Source organism: Leptidea sinapis, chromosome 6 (genome assembly GCF_905404315.1).
Source record: "Leptidea sinapis chromosome 6, ilLepSina1.1, whole genome shotgun sequence".
Taxonomy (NCBI): Eukaryota; Metazoa; Arthropoda; class Insecta; order Lepidoptera; family Pieridae; genus Leptidea; species Leptidea sinapis.
Genome location: NC_066270.1, coordinates 4777389 through 4803479, shown reverse-complemented (window position 1 = coordinate 4803479; position 26091 = coordinate 4777389). Strand labels below are relative to the sequence as shown.

The following is a 26091-nucleotide window of genomic DNA, read 5'->3' as shown; positions in this document are numbered from 1 at the left end:
ATATCAACATTCAATGTTGGTATTTTTAAATCAATTGATTATCTATTCGCCCAGTTTTTGGTATTGTTTTGTACAATACACAATTCCGATGTGTATGTTTCAAAATTGTAAATATAAATAGGGTAATAAATAAAACGATATAAATAAATATACAATAGTTTAATTTCATTTATTGACTAGAAACATTACTATTTACACAAATATAATTTAAACTATAATTTTCGGAGGTAGTCAAAAATATTAAACTAAATTAAAACTAATTAGTTTCCATCAAACTTAAGTTTAACAAAATTAGGTAATAACTAATATATACGTAACACAACGTACATAATATTCATTAAATTGTTATTAATAAAAACCAATTGGATATCAGAATATGTTTATTCTTCCTGCTTTCCTATATTACTGATAATAACATTTATGTACCATAGAAATCTAAATAAGAAGGCAATATAAATGTAACAAACTGTGTTATGTGTTAATTCTCTTAGGGGACAACTTTAGCAGTTATACCTTACACTATATTTATACGGCCTTACAAATACACTCGGTATAAAGTTATAACTAATGATAGACAAAGAAAATGCAAAATGTTTACAATATCTTTGACGACACGAAGTTTTCCGAATGACAATCTGCCTTGCAAATAAACGCGGGAAACGTTATACGTCCGAACAAACCATTCGTAAGCGAAATGTCTATTTGTAAACATTTTACATATTCTTCTTTTTTTGGTTTATGATTAGCTTTATGTCAATTTTATTTGTAAGGCCGAAACAATATACTAGCTGACCCGGCAAACGTTGTATTGTCATATAGATAGAATAACAAAAAGTTGGAAATTTGTTTTTTGGGGTTGAAATAATAGATGTTGGCCGATTCTCTGACCTACCCGATATCCACACAAAATTTCATACTAATCGCTCCAGCCGTTTCGTAGGAGTTTGGTAACAAACGGTACACGAGAATTTTATATATAAGAGATTTATACAGTATATTCTTTATTGCTTTTTTTACAAAATATTTGATTTTTAAAACGCTTTTAACACAATTCATATATTGGATGCAGCACTTTACAAACTAATTTGTTTTGTATATTACACCATTGTAAAATACTGTATTGATTGAAAAGAGTCGCCGTTAAGTTTCTTGTATGTTCTTCACACGAGCTCAACTTTTTACGAACATATATTAGATTCAGTAATTTAAATTTACATTTGTATGACAACTACATGCACACAAAATTTAATTTTCTAGAAAGTATGATAATCATATTATGATCTATAATAGAAACAAATATAAACTTGTTATGCCTACTTACTTGGTTAAATCGATTCAACTTGTCTTTTTGTATAACGATAAGTTTCTATAACTGGCCCCCGAAAGCGAATTGGAATCCTTATTAATTTAACAGTGGGAGGCTCCTTTGCACAGGATGCGAGCTAAATTGTGGGTAAAAAAAATATTGACTTAGGCGTTACCTAGTTAGTTTAGTCTCGTGCCAGATTTTGGCGACAACACGTCCTGAGGATGCCTCGTGTAGAGGCGAAACACGTGTCGAATTGTTTTAAAAACAAATATTGGCGGAATTAACACTAAAGAAGACATAAATCATTTGTATAGAATGTAGGTATTATTGGGCATATATGGTAGTCATAATGTAGCCCGCATCGCACTCACGCAAGGCTCCGTTGACCATAACTTTATGCCACGGCTCTATGCCGTGAAGCAGTAATGTGTAAACATTATTGTGTTTCGGTCTGAAGGGCTAGTCGCCATCGCCGTAGGTAGTGAAATTTCTGGGCAAATGAGATTTAACAGCGCAATTGTAGTGCCGCTCAGAATTTTTGGGTTTTTCAAGTATCCTGAGCGGCACTGCATTGTAATGTGCAGGGCGTATAAATTAACATCAGCTCGTCTAGTCCCTTATTTTCATTAAAAATATAAATTATTGTTCACCAAGAGGCGAAAGCGATTCCTAATGATAGTGCAATCATTGGCAGGGACAAAGGAAGAAATGGAATCTATATAATATTTTAGAACAAAAAATATTTCAAAAACATTATGCCACAGATGACTTAAATTATTCCTGTTTGAAAGAATGATGTTCTGTATGTCTGGGTCGTTACGTGTTGGCCTGTGTCTCTCGAGGAGGCTCGTCGTCAAGCGTGTGTCGGCCGTGCGCCTGCGCGAACTTGACCGCGACCCTCATCGCGTCCTGCACCAGCTGCTCGCAGTTGATCAGGCTCACCTGATAAAAGTAGAACATGTTCATTTGAGTACGTTTGAAGAATAGAGCCATTGTCAAATGCAAGGAAAAGGTTCTGGTACTAAAAAGACGAACAGACAAACATACTTATTAAAAAGAAGCTGTTTAACACGTGTATATTGCCAATTTTTACCTCTGGCTGCCAAACTTGGGCACTCACAGCAGCACAATGCAATAATAATAATATTGACACACTTTTTACACAAATTATCTTGACCCAAGTTAAGCATATATAGCCTGTATTATGGGTTATAAGACAATGATATGTTTAATACAATATACTTACTTAAACATACATAAATAAATACATTTAAACATCCATGACTCGGAAACAAACATAAATATTCATCATATAAATGCTTGCACATACCGAGATTCGAACCCGGGACAATGCAATAGGTTGAAGGTAAGCCAGCGAGCCATGGAAAGAAGTATGGTCAACAAAAAGAGAATAAACAAGATAAGTAATAAACATTTGAGAGACAAAACAAGAGCAGCCGATGTTACTTATGCTATAAAGAGTGTAAAATGGAAATAGGCTGGACACATGATGAGAGATAAATAGAGCAAAACTATCACTACATTTATCACGGGGAGTACTCGTTGGAGCTCGTTCCAGCGGTCGAATTCCACCACCGGACATTAAGTGCAAAGTGCCATCCGCATCACGTTGTCGTCTGACATTCCACAACCGCGCGTTTTGCTAGAAATTTCTTGCCTCGCACAGCCACTTTGTCCAATCAATTACCGGCTGCGGTTTTCCCGAACAGATAAGACTTAGCGAACTTCAAGAAAAAAGTATACTCTCACGTTGCGGTGTCCATGGGCGGTTACCTCACCTCTCCCCATCCCGTGAGCCTCCTGTTCGTTTGCCCCCTCTTATATAAAAAAAAAATATAAATGGTTCCCAAGAGGTTGCAAGAGAAATAGAGGTAGACAAATTAGAAATTATGGGTAGTTGAAATAGTGAATTTGGCTGGAAGAACCTGGATTAGACTATCTGCAAATAAAGAGGAGTGGAGAAGAACAGGGAGGCCTTTGCCCAGAGGCACACAGACAATTAAGTATTTAATAATAATAATAAAATTATTTATTAGTTTTAACAAATTCTCCATAATAAATAGTGGCAAGAACCTCCTTTAAAGCATATAAAGAATGCTTGTGCCAGGAGGCTCCGCTCTTTCTTAGCCTTAAAATAACATACTTTGAAAACTTAATAATATTTTAAATGTGCGTGTGTGTGTGTGTTAGTGTGTGTGTCGTAAGATCAACTCAGTATCATCATAATTTTGTGGTAGTATCCAGGTGATCAGTGCAATTTTACATTCATGGGCGTTTCTATTAATTGTAACTGTTTGTTTATTTTATTATAAAGAAATGCCGCACGACATTTATACTGCATGCTATAGAACTCCGTCCTAAATGGTGTTTTTTAACAAAGGCAACTTTATCTTTCCTTCGTTCTTGTATTCAATATTAGGATTGTATGTTATTGTTTTATGCAATTTTAGAACACATTGTACAATATATAACTTTCTGACAGTTAATAAGTTACAAAGCTGATACAAGCGTTCTGTAGAAAAACGTTGTCGCTTAAAGTGCATAACCTTTAAAAGTGCTCTTTGGGCTCTTTCCACTTCCAGTAATCTTGATATAATAGCACCACCCCATACTGCGATACAATATACAGTAACAGACTGAACTAGAGCTATATATATATCATGCAGTAAGTATCTCTGAGGGCCCTTATTTTTTGCTGAATACTTATATAATACGTTATTCTATTTAGATAAGAGCTAGATTAGATTAAGGCTAATATTATTGTCAAACATAAGTGCGAACCGAACTGAACTGAAAGCATGGAGAATGCGAACCGAACACATCTATCTCGCTCACACCTTGCTTCGCGTTCGCCTTTGTTTTGTCTTAGCGTGACATGCCTTTCGGTTCGCCGCGAATTCGGTTTATTTTCGCTTTTCCATGTGACTAGATTCAAACGATACTATACATAACAAAATGAAAACGCTTCGCCACGGTTTCGGTTCGCTGTCTGTTTAAAACAATAACTCAAGAGAATGATAATATCAGTATGTTGAATCAATAGCTTAAAATTTGGACTTCATTCAGTCCGTGATGTTATTTCAAAACTATTCAGATGGTCAGAAATCAGAAATGAGTTGTTTGATTTCTAAGCGCCTAAATATGGTCCAACAAAAACCAAAAAATTGCATCTCTTACTAAAACCACCACAAAATCGCTACGCTAAAATGACAAAATAGGGCGTAACCTAATAGGCTGGCTAGGTTATTCCTCTATGATGATGTGAGCGGCGGGGATCACTTAACATCAGTGGCTACTCCTACAAAAAAAAGTCTAAAATACGGGTTAGTTACATTTGCTTTTTTAGTCTACCCAATAACGCCATCAAAATACCCTATTATTTCAATAATTTTTATTTTTACCTTGGTGGCGGACATCTGTGCGTGCGTGAGAAGCTGGTCCCCGGAGACCAGCTCAGCGCTGAAGATGGGCAGGATACAGCGCAGCCACGCACCCGCCGTGAAATACTGTGACACGCACTCCTGTCAGACATAAAAAGATCATTAAAACTAACGGTATATGCTTAAGACTATCTCTCAGAAGTCAAAATATGATCAATAACAGGTGTATAACACGAAATACACATATGTTTTGTTATAGATTAATAAAGATAATATAACAAGAGATGGCGCTGTTAACATTTGTAAATCGAAATTCGCCATCTTGGTTTTTGATTATTTCTTGTTATAGCGCCAATAGTAATACACATATAACTATTACGGCTTTCGGCTTTATGAAAAAATTGTGAAAGTGACAAAGGCAAAGGGTTCAAGCCCGTACAGCCGTATTCGGAATTTAATAATTAATTGTCAAAGCCATCGTTGCAAGATTTTTACAATATTGTTCTTTTTACAAACGTAGAATAGCACGAGGAATAAATAATTTTAGGGATTTTTGCTTTGTAAGGCCAAAGAAGTATAACTTCTTGCGTGCATACATAAGTACACACACTTTTTTTCCGACGTTTACACAGCTGACATATCTAGATGTATTAATGATCTACGCATCCCTTACCCGGGGCACCGTGGCCACGGCGACGATGACTCCGCCCGCGCAGCCCACGAACAGCGCAGGCTGCTGCGTGGATCTCGCGCCGGCTGACAAGGCACGCGCGGCCACCTCGTGCGGCATCAGGTACGAACACCGCAGGAAGTGCACCACAAACCGCCGCCCCAGTCGCTCGCTTTCCGCCACCGCCTCCCTTATTTCCGCCTCCGCTATACCGCTACAACATCACAAAAAAAAAAACACTATTAGCATTAGGCGCCACTTCCACAAGCGAATAAATCGCGACGTGTACTCACATAGGTAATCTGCATGAGACCACGATTACAACAACCAGCGAATGCACACGACTCGCGCGTACTTTCGAATCGAATCGTTTAATGAAAAACGTACTTTCGAATCGAATCGTTTAATGAAAAAAAAAGAGTTCATTTAGGTGACAAGAGCGGAATAAGTCGCCTCAATAGTTCTTATTTATTAATTATTATTGATTACATGTGTAAGTATCGCAAAAATGAACAATATTAATGTATCAGACAACTTGGTAATGGCTTCTGATCTTAGACATAGCCGCGTTCTTTCATCTTGAGCGTGGCGAGTACTGTGAATACACCGCGTATATCGCCGTGTCGAACGTTAAATTAGAGTGAAAAATATATTCACGCTAATATCTATCTATCCTTGTCCTTCTCCTATCACGCTCTCTCCCTTCACTGCTTCGCTGCACCGCGCCATATTGAAAGAAGTAACCAGACCTTCGCCGATGTATTCACATTCTGCGCACGCGTTTATTACAAAGTGAACTCGCTCCCTTCGCAAATTATCGCGCCGCGAAACGAATTGTGAAAGGAGAAAAAGCCGCTTGAATTGTATTGCCCAGCCGACAGTGGTCTCCATGACATGACAGCAATATTAGTCACTCGTGGAAGTGTCGCCTTATATTGTTTCTGATTTTCGAATAAATGTTTGCTTTTTCGACGCATTTCCGGCGAAGGAAATATCGTGGGAAAAACCACACACTCCGCCCTATCTTCTACCCCGCAAAGTTTTCTTACAAACCTAAAATTCTGAGACAAAGAACGATTTCACTCGTTACCTTTAGACTTTAGAGAAAAGATATTAAGGATCGGCCGGATTGCTTGGCAATCGTTTGCTTTACATAAAACCAGCAAAGAAAATGCGATGTAAATATTTTGTATTGAAATAAAAGAATAGGTAACACTAAAGAAGTCATCTCGATCGACGTATGAATCGTTCGAAACCTGCTCACTCGATTGGGCTCTACTGCGCCACGATAAACAATGGAGTAAATTGAGGGACATTTCACGTGAAGTGAAGAGCGAAAAAAAAGTATGGTTCTGAAATTTGTTCATATTTGGCTTACTTCTGGTAGGTATGAATGAGGACACAAAATATTTTTTTGTATGATGTTTTTTGTCAAGTTGTTGGCTTCTAAAGAATTGTAAACGGTTAAAGAATTTATTTCTCATAAGAATTTACAAATTCACATTTAGAGAAAACAATTTGATGACTTTATTATTAAAGTAAATGCCGTTAAGCTTAGTTTAAATATAGTGCATTATAAATATAATATAACTGTAATTTGTTAAGATATCGTGTCAGCAGGCGTAGTCTGACTCACCGTGGCCGGTGACCACTGGCAACGGCTGACTGACTACTGACTTGTGACAGTTGTCGCCTGTCGCTCGCCGGAATGTGAAGTGTCGTTATTGAAATTCTTATTTTTCTTTTAAATTTTCGAATTAAACTTATTTATTTTAATATAAAATATGTCGTCTTATATAGAAAATATATTTTTCTTTTTAAATCTATACTAATATTATAAAGCTGCAGTGTTTGTTTGTTTGAACGCGCTAATCTCTGGTACTACTGGTCCGATTTGAATGATTCTTTCAGTGTTGGGTAGTCCATTTATCGAGGAAGGCTATAAGGCTATGTTTATTTTTTCACCAAAATTAGGGATCCGTAATAAAATTGCTATTTTGTAACACAAGGTGTAAAATCGAAAACCTATTTTTGCGTGCGCTGCAAAAACTATTGACAATAGAACAAAATGATGTACAGTATATATATAGGCAATATTTTATTACTTATAAAACTATCGCGTGAATTATACTTTATATGGCAAAACAACGTTTGCCGGGTCAGCTAGTATAAAATAAAACTGGATTTTTTTTATATGCAAAACTAGAAATAAACTTTTAAATCAGAATTTTAGAAAGTTCAACCAATTTTTTTAATTTTTTTATTTCATAACATAGCTTAATGTTCATTTATAATACACTAGAAGTTTTGAAATGAGATCTCTAATACTTTAGGAGATAAATGAATTAAAGTACATACGTGTCGCACTGAGCGTGTTGTGGTTCCGTGAAACTTTGTTACATATAAAACGTGATATTAACTAAGCATCACGTTAAAATTTATCTTATTTTCTCTATGTAACGTGTTAGACTCGAATCCGCCGAAACCGCTTGACCGATTATCATGAAATTTTGTGTGCATATTGGGTAGGTCTGAGAATTGGACAACATCTATTTTGGGTTGGACTTAGTATCTCTTAGCACGAATTTGGATGTAAAATATATTGAAGTTGATAGAGCTTTAGTCCACGATTATCCTCATGTGTATGTTAGTGAAATCCTCCTAAAGGCTGGACCGATTTTTCAAATTTAAGACGTACAGGACAACGTCTGCTAGGTCCACTACTGTTTATATAATATTCTAATTTACCTGTATGTTAAAAATTGTGTGATGGACTTCTTTTGTTCGTAAAACATATTAGTATTATGATGCTGTACCGCCAGGACTTAATATACACTGGCTTTTGTACATTTTACTTATTTTGATATGATAAAGATATAATAAAATTGAATTTTATTTTCTCTGCGCACTTCACGTGAAATGCTTCATAAACTAGTTCATGACACCAACTTACTCCAAAGCAGCTTCACTTCTAGTCGCAGCTTTCTTCTGCAGCGTGTCGAGCAGTGTGAGGCAGTTTGCGTACTCCCCCCAGGGCGCTCCCCCCTCCCCACACAGCTCAGCCAAGTGCCGCTTGATCTGCCCCACCTCCTGTTTGACTCGCTCCACATCCGCCAGCTCTATCACCTGAGACAACTTCTCCGCACGACAGAATAATTCGCGCACCTGTAAGTTTTATTACAGCATTTTCTTTTGTATCGGAATAGAAGGGCAAATTAGCGTTCGGGTCACCTGATGCTAAGTGATCACCGCCGCTCACATTCTCCTGCAACACGGGGGGTATTATTATTATGATTTGGGGATTACAAAGCACTTAAATCTTTGGATCTAATGTGCCCCCTACTTGCGCTAGTTCGCCTGCTCTCAAACTTAAAAGTTAAGGAGGAGAATCGAGGCTACTAACCAGGAAACGTGTTACTGTGCCGAGATTTAAATTAAATCCTCGAGACCTATTACTTTTAGAAGGCGTAGGATCCTCAGAGGGTCCAGGCATGGCACGTCCTCTGCTTTGAGTGAAGGTGTTTTAAGACACCCCACGGGGGGTTTTGCAGGAGAATAAATTAGGGAGGATATCGCAACATGTTGACGTCTGGTATTCCACAACCACGCGTTATGCGAGGAACCTCTTGCCTCGCACAGACACTTTGTGAAGTCAATTACCCACTGCAGTTTTCCCGAACCGATACGACTCAGGAATCGAACCAACCGAAGGCCAGGAACGCATCTCTTGGCTTTTCCACGAGCGGTTTACACTTCTCATCACGTGAGTCTCTAGCCCGTTTGCCTCCTCTTATAAAACGAGGAGTACGCGCTTTTTTGTAACATAAAAATCTTGAAAACTGGCCCCATTTATGATTCAAGTACTTAACCTACAGAGAGAGGCACGCGTTGAAGTTTGCCTTGCCATGTTGCATCGGTGCAAATATGAAGGGGTTTTGTAACGTGTCATGAAAAATGGATTCATCGCAAGCGAACCTTGCAATAGCTGACTCCAGGTTAAACGACGCAATAATGCCCTTAAGCGAAACTTCTCATAGAAAAGTGATAAAAATCAATGACACACTACAATTTTTAGACGATTTGGAAAATTTTTTCACAGAGAGTAAAGACCGCAAAGACATTAATGATCTTTCCGTGAAATGGCTGAAATGAATACATCACGAGGATAAATACTTCGATTAAATAAATATATTTAACTTTAAAATAAAGTGTAAGCCGTCGCGCGATGCTTGGCAGATTATCTTGTACAGGTAATATGCATAAATGGATTTTTTTCGACAGGATCTCTGATAGCCTGAGTTTCTAACCTGCTAGTTGGTGGCAGATATGTTTCCGCCAACTTACCAACTATTATATTTTATACTAGCTTCTGACGGTATTACTATGAAAATGGTCAGGTGATAACTTGCTTCATGTTACAAAAGCCACGCTATATCGTGGCGACGCGTCGCTAAAAGTCGGAAAAAAGCGCAAAAAAAAGAATACTGGGAGAGTTTCTTGCACCGTTTCTCAGAGCGCCATTTGTTTCCGAAGCGGTAGTAGTATCTAGTATATTGGAAGTGACATCAAAAGGAATTCTAAAGGAATGAATTTTGAGAAAATAAATGCCTTTTTATGCCTTCATAAGCAATCCCTAATATGTGATGGTATCACCTGCAGCGCGCGCGAGCCGGTCGCCGCATACAGGACTGGCGCTTGCGTGCCGGCTCCTCGCACTCGCGTCACTACTATTTCTTCTACCAAACCGGTTGAGGGCACGTGACTACCGCAACACAGCTCCCTATATAGATAATAGAAAAACTTTAATATGAATATGTACTTACTAATTTTTCCAAGTCTTACTTATACATTAATGAATATTGTTACGGCATTCAAATTTGAATTTAACAATTGTTATGGAACGTTTGTGTTGACGACCCATATAGCCCAATGGTTAGTGATAGGGTCACTATCCGCTTAGCTAGAATTCCCGGGTTCGAATCTCGATGGGTGCAAACAATTGTGTGATGAATATGGATGTTTGCTTTCAAGTCATGGATGTTTACAATTTGTACTTATGTAAGTATATCGTATTAAATATATAGTTTAATATATCAGGTTAAATATGGGTTCAAGCCATACTACATCTAGTCTATGCCAATTTCCGTTTTAACAGTTATCTCTAAAATATTAGAAAAAATAATAAATACCAGAATAATTAAGTACTAAAATACATACGCATCCCGGTGTGGGTTTCGTGAGGGTGTCAGCACTGAGGATCTTATTCAAAATCTTACTCAAGAGACAACAAAATATATGGACAGGAATAAAAATACTCAGGCTCAGACTCAAAACAGGCTTTTGGCACCGTTTCTGTTTCCATACTTTGGCGTAAAATTTAAAAAAAATGAATTGGTGTAACGGGTAACCTTTTAAAATTACTGACGGATTATCTTCATAATTGGACTCAACGTTTAAAAAATAATAGTGACTTTTTTAGTTCTCTTAGAAATGCCACATCTTACGGTATTCCTCAGGGTAGTGTTTTCAGACTCACGCTATTCTTAATGTATATCAACGACGGTGGGTTTTTCTTCTTCGGAGAAAGGACTGCCTTGGTACATAACTGGCTTAAAATTAATTTGCTTACTTTAAATCTAACGAAAACAAATTATATTACATTTTCCATAAAATATTCTACTCAACTCAATTCTAACAAAATCTATCTTGGTATCATCACTTAAATATTGTTGCAAACAGAGCAAGAAAACTAATCTGGATTTTCAAGCGCCTACGTAATTGATTAGGATATAAAACAAATTAAGTACGTATATTTATCTCGGATACAATCCATTCTTCTATATTTTATAAGAATCATGGGGGAACTTTTTAAACTAAATTTTTAGGCATTGAACGAGCACAGAGATAAATGATTATATTCATATATGCTAAGCAAAAATCGTCATTATGATACCACAAAATTATATCAAGATGCAATATCTTTTATCCGTTAGAAAATTATATATACTACAATGCATACTAAATGTACACAAAAGTATATCCAACATATCCCCCTATTTTAAATAAACGTAAAAAAATACAATAATTAAATACAACATCAGTTTTGCTAGTCTTAGGTGTCATTCTTGCCATCTGGATGTGTGCTGTCCGCCATAGTACGGTTAATAAGGATATTTTCTTTGCGTTTAACTAAATTGTGGAATAACATTCCGGGTATTACCATTTCAATTTAATTTTTCATTCAATTTAAAATTTATATTTATCGTTTACGAGAATCGGCGGCTCCATGCGACTTTATTCGTGATGATGATATTGGTTTTCGCGGAACACTTAAACATATTGGTTCTATAACAAATGTACATTAACTTAATTTAACACTCATATACATTCGCCAGTCAATCCGCGTCCACAATTCTTGTTACAGGGCTGAAATACCGGGACCTCAAAAATTAATTCAACTAGATAGTCCCAACAAAATAGGTCCTGCCGTTTCGGATAATAGAAACGTTGCAGAACACAATATTCTAGCAAAAATGAAAAAAAATGGTATTCTGGTATAAGACAGTGTTAATATGCAATTAGGTACATTAAGTAAAAATGTTATTTTAATAAACTCTTCAATAAGCAAACAAACTGTAAATGTAACACAAACTTTGAAACAAGTGGCGGCAGGCACGTGACTAATCTTAGTCCAGTCTCCGGGTAGGTCTCTCCAGGTATAGTAACGATGGACGGGTCTGATGATAGATGGGTGCTTTCGATGATACGTGTTTTCAACGGCGCATTGGTCTTTATTGATTCCCTGTGGACACATTGAAAAGAGACTTTATATATATATTTTATTTGTTTTAAAGATTATGTATTTTTGTGAGTATTGAACCCCAAAGAAAGATATGTTTACCACCAAATAAAATTGAAGAAGTCCGCTGATAGGCGCATATGACGTCGAGTTGAAGAAAACGCCCGTGGGAAGAAGAAAAAGAAGAAGAAGCGTACATTTTCGAATAAGTGGTAGTTTTTGACGTTCAATAAAGATTTAAAATTCTATTTTCAATCAAAATATTTTAATTAAATCTATTAAATGACTTACCTAACTAATTTCTGTGCGTCAATCACAACCTTATGTGACAACTTATCACCGTAAACTGCCAGAGTCAACGAGAACCCCGTTTCGTTAACACTGGAACCCGTTTGGTACACAACACTAGATGGCAGCACCTTCCTTATTGCAGCGTTCAACAAATGTACACCAGTATGATTTCTCATGATTGACATTCTTCTATCACTATCAACACTTAACAAAACTTCACTATTATTATTTATATAGTTTTTATCATTACACAGTTTGAAACAACCCTTATGGAAGACAAAGTCTCGAATTTTAAATACACTATCAACATTAAATTTAATGTCTTTGTAGGTTATAAGACCAGTATCGGCCACCTGGCCACCGGCTTCTGTATAGAAATTTGTGCTCTCTGTGACTAAATAATACGGTCTATTTTCACATGCGTCTAGATAATCAATCCATTCGGTGTCCTCATTCAATATGGCTATCAGTTTAGTCTTTAAAGGTTTGAAAACAATATTATCATTGACTACATAATCGTATTTCGGACTACCATTGGTAGATTTGTAGCCATTTTTAATCAGAGTTTCAACAGCTTGATCGAATAACACTCCTTTTTTTGTCGTTTGCTCCTTAAAGGATGTTTTGTGTCTGGTTTTGTGTTGCGACAGGAGTTTCCAGAAAGTTGTCTTGTCGATATCATAATTGTTAAGTTTTGCGATGCGTTCAATAGTTTCCTCTTGGAATCCATGAGTGTCATACAGCTTGAATACGAGTTCTCCAGGAATTGTGTTGGATTTATGTTTATTCATGGCCTGTAATAAATTTTAAATATAAACTTCACAAAAACTGTAAAGCTTTACATTCAAATCGTGGCAGTGGGCAGGCCACATAGCTCGACGGACAGATGGCCGGTGAAGCGAAAAAGTCCTCGAATGGCGACCACGTACCGGAAGACGCAGTGTTGGTAGGCCACAAGATGGACCGACGATCTGGTCAAGATCGCCGGAATACGTTGGATGAGGGCAGCTGAAGATCGATCGTCGTGGATTGTCCAGCAGTGGACGTCTACCGACTGACGATGATGATGAATCTGAATTTTGGCTTTAAGACATAAGAGAAGACACAATTGCTTAAGCAAGTATTAATGCAATCAATTACTCTTTGTTAGACAATCTAAAAATATGAAGCGGTTTGACCGATTTGAATTTCTTCTATTACTTTCTTTATTTTCCATTCGGGGATGGTTTAAAAGACCAGAAATAATGAAAATACCCAAAGGACCATCCGAACAAATAAAGTCCAAAAGATTCGAAAGTTTGTTATTCTGTGAGACAGTTCTAATTCTCTCTTCTGTCTTTCAATGCAAGTTTCAAAACAACGATTCATTCATAGGTCTAAGTTAAATGAACTTTATTCAATTAGGCTCAAACTAAGCGCATTTAAATCGTCACTATAAATATTTCTTTTAAATTACTGAATCTGCCAAAGTTCGGAAAAAGTAAAGGTCGTGAGAAGAACATACAAGAAACTCAACGGCCACTTTTTTCAATCAATAGAGTATTTCTGCATCCAATATATGAATTGTGTTTGTTAAAAGTGTTATAAATAGGTAAAGTTTTAAGAATGTTGTTTGTTACAAATATTATAAGAAAATTTTAGTCGAAATTAAGATCAGTTACCTCTTTTAGTTCCCTGTATCCAAGGGGGAAACCAGGCAGTTCAATGTCGGAAAGAGCTTCAACCTCCGGATTAGTCTTAACCAAATCTTTCCACTTCTTCGCCAAGTTGGACCTGAGCTTCGCATAACTGTCCCTCTCATGAGCCAGAATCAATTTTGCATCTTTTTCTTTAACCACCAACTCGGGATATGTCTCTCCAAGAGTGCGAGCCACTTGGTCATAGAGGATGTTCATGAGATTTGGTTGGTGGAACACCTCGGAACATATTCTGAACGATTGGCGCATTATTTGTTTGAGATTGATGCTGGAAGAAATTCAATTCATTCAATCTAGATTTTTCAGCTATTTATCAACATTTTACCAAGAATTGACCAAAACTACACAAGCACACAAAATTTACCAATACTAGCCCCTTGCTTCTACACAACCAATGAAAACAGGTCAGGTACTTTAATGTGCGTGACAAGCTACGTCTAACACTCGCGATTTGTATGTCACTTTGTGTTAGTGTGCCTGCATTACTCAAAATAGATGGTAACAGTTAACCTCAATTTTTTTCGTCGTTTTCACATCTGTCACAGGTCAGTCACAGCAGTCTAAGGTTTAGACGTATAAATTATCTAAGACCAATACAATTAATGAGTAAAAAAAGGAACTGTTAGTGCAAAATAATATGTTTATGGGCGACGGTTCATACTTTTCTCTTTATCTCTACATAGGCTGCACTAAAAGTATCGGGAATTTAATATTTCCACTGTTCCTGTCATATTAAAATCTTTTTAATTGAAAACTCCTTGGTTTTAAAAATCGAATACCATTTATTTATTTAAAAAAAGATTCTCGGTCTTGTCACAAGGTCTTGTCAAACTTGTTTAGTCGTTGAGAAAATGGAATTAACTCGAGAAAATTTTAGAGCGATGATTTATTATGACTTTCGAAGTGGTTTAACACAAAAACAGTATGTTGACCGGATGATTTCTGCATTTGGTGATAAAGCCCCATTCAAAACCACAATTTATCGCTGTTTTGCTGAATTTCAACGTGGACGTGTCAAGCTCGGTGATGATCCCCGTCAAGGTCGACCAAAAACTGCAGTCACCAAAGAAAACGTTGATGCTGGGCGTAAGCTGATTGAGGAAGATCGACATGTGACATACCGCGAAATTCAGGCAACTTTAGACATTGGCATGTGTCAAATACAAATAATCTTGCATGAAGAATTAGGTGTAAAAAAGTTGTTTTCCCGGTGGATACCGCATTTGCTCTGTGAAGAGCAAAAAACGGCTCGTGTTACTTGGTGCGTCAGAACTCTCGAAAGATTCCACGCAGGATCCTCAAATGCTGTATACAACATCGTATCAGGTAAATTGTTCGTTCACGGATTGTTGCAAAAAAATGGTGGCCACGTTTGTCTCCGAAACCGGCCATGTTGAGACTATTCCTCTTGAGGGACAAAGAACGGTTAATGCAGAATGGTATGTTAGCATTTGTTTGCCACAGGTCGTTTCTGAACTCCGTAAAGAGAACTGTACCCGCCGCATCATTCTCCATCACGACCATGCAAGTTCTCACACCGCGCACAGAACAAAAAAGTTTTTAGAGCAAGAACACATAGAATTATTAGACCATCCGCCGTACAGCCCCGACCTTAGCCCTAATGATTTCTATACTTTCCCTAAAATAAAGAATAAATTGCGTGGTCAGAGATTTTCATCACCTAAAGAAGCTGTGGACGCCTACAAAACGGCCATTTTGGAGACCCCAACTTCCGAATGGAATGGTTGCTTCAATGATTGGTTCCATCGTATGGAAAAATGTGTCAAATTTCGCGGAGAATACTTCGAAAAGCAATAAATACATTTTTAAATAGTAATGTTGTGTCACTTCCTTGATTCCCGAAATTTTCAGTGCCGCCCTCGTAATACAAACGTTGTCTACCTAACACAACAAAAGTAAGAAATCCAACTAAGGCGAGATTATTAACATGAAATAAAACAATTTTAATTATAATATTAAAATTGTTTACTTTCTATATGATACCACGGTTAGGGATTGGACCATCAGGCTATTTAATAATAAATTATGTTGTGATGAAATTTTATAAAAAAAAATACGATGAGTTTCTTGCGACCTTTATTATCAGGTCTGAGGTATAAATTTTGGAATTAGCGGTAGCTTTTGACGTTCCATAAGTGATTTTAAATCCTATTTTGAATAAAAATATATGAAATTGAATATAAAAATTACTGTAGTAAATATTTCTCTAACTGGTTGCACTCGACTGGACTATGCCCGAACGAGTTTCGTATCCCAGCGTGACGGCTAAGTCCCATTCAATACACATATATTAAAGTGTTCAGCGCTCGTGAAGGAGTTTTCACTTCCACACAGAAAAATGCAGTTAAATTTAGAATGAATAAATGCGCTGTTGAATAGCAATGAATAACTCTCACTAACTGTTGTTCAATGCTACATGCAGTATCTTGCCAACAAACTGTTATAGTTTGGCAAGATATATTTATAAGATCAAAGTGTAATTATTAAATTAAAAAAAAATAAAAATATAAACACAGATAATTGTGATTTATCTGGTGATACAATAGAGTATCTACTGTGGTGATGACAAACCATCAGATGACCCATACACTCATTTGTCCTATGCAAAATTGGTAAATTAGTTTTATTTCGGTTTTGTAGTAACCTAGATCTTAAAGCTTATGCTTGGTATCTTTTGTTAAATCAAATTCAAATATTTTTATTCAAAATAGGATGTGACATCACTTATTGAAAGTCAAAAAAAAACTACCACCCATTCCAAAATGAATGCCTCCGGCCTAAGAAGAATGGGCGCAACAAACTCAGCGGGCTTTTTGTTTTCATCAGAAATTTGTTTTACAATTAAAGTAACATTTACAAAGTAATATTGTACAATTAAACTTATTATTTAACAGCTTGAGGGCGGTCGCACCATTCCCAATCTGTGGTATCATTAAGAAAGTCATTTATGTTATAGTAACCTTTACCACACAAACGTTTTTTAACAACTCTTTTGAATAACGTAATACTTTTGTTTTGAACATTTTCTGGGATCCTGTTGTAAAAGCATATACATCGCCCCACAAAAGACTCGCTAACTCGACTTAGCCCAGTAGTAGGCATTATAAGTAAATATTATATAGTAAGACCCTGGCTTATACATGAATTAACTGTGGAAATGGCTAACCAATATGGTGACCCAGTGCTCTGCGAGCGGCTCGATCACCTTTCGTTGCGTAGAGACGTCGCTTCATTGTGTCTCTTCTATCGTTTTTATCACGGGGAGTGTTTCGAAAAGCTGTTTCAACTAATTCCTGCCGCCGAATTCCACTTTCGCACGACCCGTCACAAATAAGAATATCATCCCCACCATCTGGATATGTAGCAGTCCTCCACATTGCGGTTTTCAAGGAATTTACTTCCACGTATTACAATGCTATGCAATGAGCTTCCTTGTGTGGTGTTTCCGCGACGATACGACATGGGTACCTTCAAAAGAAGCGCGTATACTTATCACCCGGTGACCCGTTCGCTCGTTTGTCCTTTTCCAGAAGAATCAACAACCTGGGAACCTATACCATCCGGTAAACGAATATTGCCGAAATTCCTCGGCTTGTAATCATATTTACCTGGTAGCCGGGAACACCCCATCAGCTAGACACACACTTATCATCCTGCTGTGGTCAGCCAGTCTCCTGTACGCCTGGTCCAATATCGCATCATCTTTATAGCTTCCTCTATATGGATCTACGCCTTTACTGTTCTGAAACGTCAAAAATTATTATATTTACTTTTTTTTTATGGCATAGGAGGACAAACGAGCGTACGGGTTACCTGGTGTTAAGTGATCACCGCCGACCACATTCTCTTGCAACACCAGAGGAATCACAAGAGCGTTGCCGGCCTTTAAGGAAGGTGTACACGCTTTTTTTGAAGGTACCCATGTCGTATCGTTCCGGAAACACCGCACAAGGAAGCTCATTCCACACCTGTTGATTAGATGATGGTTTTTAAACCAGATCACCAGAGGAATAATAACAGCAGCTACACCTTTTAAGTAGATGCGTTTTCTGAAGCTAAATACCCGTATCATATAGACCTGGACCGCAGATAGAAGACCGTTGAGTATCTTGGTGCTGAACACTTTTCTATTGAGCATTGTACTTGACGAGGTGTGAGTACGATGATGGACTTAAGAGACGAAAATCACCATATTTGATTTTCCCTTGTTCTGACATTCGTGATAGAGACTGCAGAAGATACAGGATGAAGTGGAATTTCATCGCAACAGTAAGGTATTAAAATCAACGTGTATAAGCAATTCATTAGTTTTAACTGCCATACACTTTTATTTGTTCCAAAATTCTGCAGCTGGGGGCCTCCTCCTCACATCACGTGAAAAACTAAAACCAAATTAGTGACTTCGCTAGTTTTCTCCATATTTAGTTATGGTGCCGGAACCTGGACACTGAAAAAGGCCCGCCGACTTTCCACAATACGCCTTCGTAGGATGCTGGAATTCTTTGGACATATTGCTCGTAAAGAGGGTCATAATCTGGAACAGTTGATGGTGACAGGCAAGGTAGATGGCAAGCGTCCCAGAGGACGCAGTCCCACGAGATGGTCGGACCAAATACGATCTGCTCTAAACATCAACTTCCATGATGCCCTTCATAAGGCAGCAGATGGAGGGGAATCGTACGGGAGAAACTAATGAAGCGGGCTCACGACCCTCAGTAATGAGGAAAACGATGCGAGGAGGGGGCTTCCGCAAGTCCTCTCCTGGTGCTAAGGTGCGTGTTACTTCCTCTCGGCGTGTGTAAGAAAAGGATTTTGCGTTGCGTTACACCGAGAACTTAATGCGAGGCGATTAGGTCGTTGACCACTGATATTGTAACAATTTACTATTATATTAAGCGTACATTATTGGTATTATGCGATTTGCGTGCGAACTCGGTGACAATTTGTTATTTGCGGCGCAAGAGACAACTGTCATTAGATTATTTCCAAAGGCAGTTCTAATCCTATTTTTTTTCAATGTACCTTCAATATGCAAATTACCTTCTGTATGGCTGTGATGATTGGAACGAACAAGTCGGTGTCGTAATTGGAGGGTACGCCCTGCAGCAGCGCCGACATTCGCTCAAGCCCCATGCCGGTGTCCACGTGCTGTCGGCGAAGCCCTACCACTTTACCTGAAGCGTCCCTGCAATTATAATAAAACAAATCAGAATTATACATTCAGTTAAAAAAAAATACATTTAGTTAATAGTAAGTATTGCATAATATGTAGATAAACTTGAATTGTTTTGTTTTTCGGTAGATTTCTCGTGACAGGTATCGTCATGCTCGCTTGTGGCGACAACGTGAGACGGGTCGTTCCCTTCCCTAAAATACGGTCGAGGGATGCGATGGCTGGTCAATGCGTCATGCTCGTGAACGGGTGCTATTCGTGGTGGCTGGATGATCTTGTTACCGGGAGGTCTGCTTGATGTGTTTTTTATTATTATTATTTCCTTTACAGTTAAAGTTATTACATATTTTATTTTATGAAATGCTCTCATAATGCCTCTATTTATTTATGGTATGTGTGGATTGATTGATTGATATTTATGGTATTGTAATTGAAATGATTTGTTTTTTACAAATCAAAATTTAAATCTTGACTTAAAAGAGTGGCAATGAGTTTCTTGCTACTTCTTCTCATTAGCTCAACCCTTTACGAAGTAGCGGTAAATTCAATAAGAAACAATATTTTTATATATTTTTTTGACATTCATAAGTGTCATTTCCGTGACATACATGAATAAAGTGTTTTTGAATTTGAATCATGAATGTCAAAAGTTATACATGTTATCATATTTTACCACAACTTCGGAGAAGATTGAATTTTAAAGAGAAGAAGTGCTAAGAAACTGTTTGCCATTCTTATCCAACAACAACAGCAACCTACGTGACATGTACTAAAACCTTCTCCGAAACACGCTACATCTTAAGGTATAAGTATTATTTCGATCGGTTCAGTAGTTTTCACAGTGTAAACGAAGAAAAAAACGACTCTCCATTTATTAGTATACGATTACGACAATTTTATTGGTATAATGTAAAAATGAAGTTCCATCATGGAGTAACTAGTTGTAGTCAGGTAGTATGGAATACCAGATGGAATAGTTTGGACCAACTTTTCCAAATTTTGATCCACATTCACTCTATATATGTGCAGACGTACAACTTAATAACATCATAATTCAAGCATTTAAAAACAAATCGAATATTTGATATTCAGGTTTTGTCTCAAACATTATTTTCTCTCATTGAATCTTCCACCATTTTATAAATACAAAATTTTATCGAAATCGTTAGAGTTGTTTCCAAGCTACGTCTAAATATAGAGTGTAAGACCCTTTGTGGACATATTAACCATTTTTTTTTCAGTTCACACGCACAATTAAAGTGGTATATATGTGGATAGAAAGTACTGAAACGATCAAACAATTTCAAGTCTTATAGTATCTGTAGTGTATTGACATCTAGTCTTAACTGAGTATGTGTTAACTATCATTGTCACTGACAGTGACATTAACCGTGTGACGTTGAGTGCTATATAACGAATGCACAGTACAGCGGAAGGTCAGTTCTAATCGGCTATTGGTTGCGTGCGGACGTCTGAGGGGGTATTGCTACATAGTAAAGATTAGTAGTTTCACTCGTGAGGAAACAAGGAACATTACAGGATCCATAAAATATTATGTTCCCGAGGTATTTAAAGGTCAATGTGTAGTTACTATATTTATTGTGCAATTTAAATAATCCTGGGAACTATTATTTTAAGTTAATGGAATGCTTGTACACAAGTAAATACCCACATTAATTGTAATGATTATCATTTTTCTACTTAATAAGGTGATCTTTATCTCCAAATATCTCGGAATAATTACAGATTTTTTGGTACCATAATGCATTTTTTGTTTGTAGTAGTATCTTCTATTCATGTATACTACTTTTATTGTGCGCTAAAACTTGCTCAATTCGTAATATATATTATTTACGCATAAATAGTAAGTATATTATAAAACATAATATTTTATATTGTACCTATTACACTGAATGAAAACAATATTCCACAGCTCTGTGAGGGATCCGTCCTGGTTCACATAATGTATCTCGGTGCAGGGCCCACAAGGGCCACAGTCACCCATCTCCCAAAAGTTGTCCTTCGCATCACAACTCCTTATGCGACTTGGTGGCACACTAAAAATAAAACATTCTTAATAGAATTGAACCAAATCAGCGAAGAATCTACATTTCCGCCATGATAAAAGGGGAACAAATGGGTTTCCTGATATACGCCACCCACACAACCAACGCTGAAGGAATCACAGGAGCGATTGATGGCCTTTCAGGTAGTTGTATTCTTTAAAGATACAATTCCAAAGGTTGGTAGTATGTGGTAGAAAGTTCGCCACAAATCCAGATGGTGGGATTGATAAGTTTATGTCATGTGGTGAAATTAGGAAGCAGGAATCGGGAAAAACAGCTCTTTAAAGTATCATCATTCATCATAAAGGCGGTAGAAAATAAAAATCATACTGTTTACAAAGTACTAAATCTCTCCAATTTCAACAGCTTTGCATACGAGTTGATACTGGAATGCAGAAAACCAGAGATGAGAGGAATACTGCATATTAATACTGCCAAACATCCAGATTGTGGATATGGTATCCATGTTGGTAGCATGTGAAGGTAGAAATCGGCGGAAGGAATCAGGAATCATCTTCGGAGCACTTCCCGTGATAAATGCGGTAGAAGACACACAAAGAAGCTCTATTATTAAAAAATCTACTATTTTTCCAAAGCATTTGATATGGTTAATTATGATATCATGCGACAAAAACTAAGGGACACTTACTGCAGCGCGACAGGCATGTTTACTGAGGTGCGCGTAGATTGTTTTTACGCGACTGTGCGTATTCTAATGGTATTCTGAGGGTATTTTCTCACAGGTTAGATTGTCAGTACCTGAATTAATGATGTATGATACATCATGCTGACACTGGTCCTGTCCTAGGCTACAAAGTCTTGGACTTTAAGAATCTTGACACTAGATTTTAAGTTATTTTCTTACTAACACATTTTATAATGATCGTTTGTAGGTTGAAATAAAGAATTTTATTTATTATTGTTATCTATGCAATGAAAAGTGATCTAGCCGTTCACAGAGCACTGGATCCCCGACTATTTAAGCAGCTCTGTGTTGCATTGTCAAATAATTAAAAATAATACTAGGGTGCGCCAAACCAGAGATGAAAGCAATATTCCATATGTGGCCAGTCCTGCGCATTGTAGAGCACTAGAATGAGCTCGGATATGGAGCTGCCGCGAGTGGGCAGACTCGTGGTCACAATCTATGTAAAGGACATGCCAAAGTTAGTCTTTCGCATCCGTCTACCACATGAGCATGATGGAGATCAAGTGCTCATTGAGTATGTGTTTGAGACTGGGGAACCCAATGGCAATAGTAGAACGTGAGCGTGTACATCTATGCATTTCGCAGAACAAGGCGACATTTATCATGGCACTCACCATCCCCAAGGACATCATACAAGCAGTCCTGCAGAGGAACCACCGCATTTACCTCAAATTTAGAATGCCAGGGGGAAGTTCGTTGACACCCCCAATGGGCTTTCCAGCCAGGGGGGATAAGGCTCATGGCAGAAGCTGCAAAACCAAAGGTTCTAACATACAGCAAGGAAACAATATAAGTTGTGTCAAACCGAGCTGTTGAAGCCTCAAATGTCAATGAGATTTTAGTCCTACCCATTCCCCCATCTAATCACTGTACTGCAATGCAACCTCCACCACAGCAAAAATGTGACAACTCAACTACATATATGGTTGGAGGTTGCATCTACCACCACCAGCCATTTAACTGAGCAGTTGATCAGGTGTGGTAATGTATTCTCCAACAAAAGTTTTTTGTGAGCAATTTTGAGGTGAGAAGCCTGTACTTTTACGTCAAACGAAACATATACATAAATCTTATAGATTTCTGTTCCAGACATCTGTGTACTATGAAGTTGAAACCTTAAATACATTTTTACATGAGCACCTGTAGATTGTATACAGCATCGACAGTACTGTTGTCGGCATAACAATGTGTGTTGGTGATAACTAACAAACAAATATACAAGAGAAATAGTGTAAAAAGATAACACAGCTTAAGAGTAGCAAAACATGGGCTTCTGGTATGCAGCAACTGTCTATAATGAAGCTGGATCTCGGCTCTTGGTGAAAAAAAATATTACATTGGAAGTTTATTAAAAAAGCTGTGTCCAATATTTGATCAAAGGTCTCTCTTATATATGTACAATAGTTTGTATGGACTACTTAATGTTATTGAAGCAATAAGTTAAGTGTGATTCAACAGTGTTCTTGTCATGTTTACTTCTGGTAAATAATAAAATTATAGCAAAAACAAACCCAATTGACTTCCATATGTCTCTACATTCTCTGTCTTCAGTGAGCCCAATCACTGGATCACCAGCAAAGTATGTCACTAAAAGATTTTCTGCTTTCAGCCTATATGGACCAAGTAGGAGGTCCCACGCCATTTCACATGCTTCCTTCTGTTGTAAACATAAAAAATTATTGCTATCATATTCTTCCTTACAGTGACACTAATTTAAAAATCAAATAATTTCAATTTTATATAATACTAGCCCACCTACCTACCTACAACTTTGTCCACATACACATACAACTGAAGCATGTAGTGCTTATAAAAATTATTGTTTCTTAAATCTTTTCCGTTCCGGGAAACGCTGATCGCGTGATATGACTCAGATTTGTGCAATTGTGGTGCTCATCCAGCATTCTGTCAATGCTTATTATTTTACGTGTAGCAATAGATTGCTCCATTTATCCAATTAGCATGATTTCAGGGCATGTATCAGAAAGCTATTGAAATGACCTATAAGACCATGCAAAATAAACCATCTTATAAAGAAGATAAGGTCAGGACTTGGTAAGGGAGTAGGGTGCCATACTGTACTTTCGGTTTTGATGTATCTGAAAAATCTAGTACCCTGGGTCACTTCCAAATTAATTTAACATATCATAATGTAGTTTTTGGTTAAGAGACAAGACTGTTTTTTTTTTTATGGAATAGGAGGACAAATGAGCGTACGGGTCACCTGTTGTTAAGTGATCACCGCCACCCACAATCTCTTGCAACACCAGAGGAGTCACAGGAGCGTTGCTGGCCTTTAAGACTGTGTCTAAGGATAAATCTTAGAAAACTTAACTGAAACCTATCCAGTAGTTTTTCCTTAAAGTGCACAGCTGCTGTCCCCTATCATTTTATATATTGATAAGATAGAGACATAATATAATGACTTAAATATTTATGAAAAAAAATCAAAATATAAAAACTACTAACAAAAATATGAATAATCCTTACCTTGTAATAGCTTCCAAATGACCAGTTACCAAGCATTTCAAAAAATGTATGATGATGACCATCTACACCAACCAAATCCAGATCATTATGTTTTCCTCCTACTCGCACACACTTCTGGGAATTAACAGCCCTAGCACAAGGAGGTTCTATGATTCCAAGGAACACACCTTTAAACTGGGGAATAAATATTATTTATATATGGGCATGTAGTTACATAAGGCAACTTAAAACAGTTACTTTCAAATAGTAAAAATATATTCTACCTGATTCATACCAGCGTTCACAAAAGGAACAGTAGGGTCACATAATGGCACAACCGAACTAGATTTCACATACTTATGCCCTTGTTTTTGAGTAAAAAATTCAATAAATGTTTTACGTATCTCAGCACTTGTGGACATGAAGCATTTTTGGGGCTCTTTTTTCATAACACAACTCCGAACCGGTACTCGCAACATAATTTATGTTTAAATCCTGCCTGATAACTGTAAAGTAAGGCTATTTTAGAACAGCTTCAGTATTTTATTTTTAATTCATTTTAAAATAACTTTTATTAAACACTTGAAAATAACTTTTTGGTAAGTTTCGCTCAAGTTTCGACTTCGTACTTCTCACTTTTCAGTTCGCAACTTCGCAATTTTTTATTTTTTGCAAAACACTTCAAACGTCAAAACAAATCTGTCGTGTCAACCGTCGAGTGTCTTTGCTGACAATAATTGACGTTGTCCTCATAGTTTTTGTTTTTTTGTATCCAATTTTGTCTTGGCCAGCCTTATTAGCATTAGCCGGAAGACGTCCACTGCTGGATAAAAACACGATCGTCATGGAGATCTAACGGTCTTGTGCTGCCTTAACTAACCTATTCCGGCGATCTTGACCATCAAGGTCAAGATGAACCGATAATCTTATTGGTCCATCTTGTGGGGAGCCTATCAACAGGAGAGCCTATTGAATAGTTTTTACATTCTACATCACAATGTAAATAATTACAATTTCCAAAAATATATCGTGTTGTTTTTTTAAATCTTCGAAGACAATCCGAGTCTACATACTCTTACAACATGAGGCTGTTTCAACTTGTTTAAATATTTAACCCAACGCGTTCCGGGCACTCTAAACCTTGATTAATATGAATCAATCAAGTATGTAGGTACTAGGTCGTAATGATTTGCGTGCGTGCGGGTAAGTGATCACAGCATTGAGGTGGGTGTTTTTATACCTACCCATATCGATAGTACAAAAGTTAGTCGAATTCTTTGTTTCGCTTCAAGTGTTTGTACTTTTAGAAAATAATTATAGCTCATTATTATAATCTATATCATATATATAAAAACTGAACCGTTATAGATTCGTCATGTGTGTCTGTCTGTCCGTGTATGTCACAGTCACTTTTTTCCAAAACTTTAACTTTTTCTTATAAACTTTTTCTATACTGTTGAACCTTGTTAATAGTATTCTGTGAACC

At 37.1% G+C, this 26091-nt stretch overlaps 2 protein-coding genes across 3 annotated transcripts in view; one reads left to right on the top strand and one right to left on the bottom strand.

Moving 5' to 3' along the window:
- The window catches only part of LOC126964928 (protein CLP1 homolog), a 261415-nt gene that overhangs the window by 21566 nt on the left and 213758 nt on the right, over window positions 1-26091 (top strand). The window lies entirely within an intron of this gene.
- Window positions 203-25263, bottom strand: LOC126964914 (alanine--tRNA ligase, mitochondrial). Of its 2 annotated transcripts, XM_050808232.1 has the most exons (15): window positions 25199-25263; window positions 24890-25111; window positions 24627-24800; window positions 23648-23793; window positions 21263-21418; window positions 19229-19373; window positions 17797-17930; window positions 14132-14435; window positions 12471-13264; window positions 12033-12182; window positions 10034-10160; window positions 8334-8545; window positions 5384-5594; window positions 4732-4851; window positions 203-2251 (listed from the first exon to the last, which is right to left on the bottom strand). In XM_050808232.1, exons 2-15 carry the CDS (start codon window positions 25082-25084, stop codon window positions 2126-2128), a joined length of 2994 nt encoding a protein of 997 aa, XP_050664189.1. In that variant the 5' UTR covers window positions 25085-25111; window positions 25199-25263; the 3' UTR covers window positions 203-2125. The 2 variants fall into 2 exon arrangements, with proteins under 2 accessions (XP_050664189.1, XP_050664188.1); XM_050808231.1 differs by having other exon boundaries at window positions 24890-25255.

Excerpts from the sequence above, each read along its gene's own strand:
- LOC126964914 (XM_050808232.1), bottom strand. The coding sequence starts at position 25,084 with ATGTTGCGAGTACCGGTTCGGAGTTGTGTTATGAAAAAAGAGCCCCAA. Across the intron at positions 24,801-24,889 it reads TGAACGCTGGTATGAATCAG|TTTAAAGGTGTGTTCCTTGG; the intron begins GTAGAATATATT and ends TTTATTCCCCAG. Across the intron at positions 17,931-19,228 it reads TCATCACAGCCATACAGAAG|AACAGTAAAGGCGTAGATCC; the intron begins GTAATTTGCATA and ends TTGACGTTTCAG.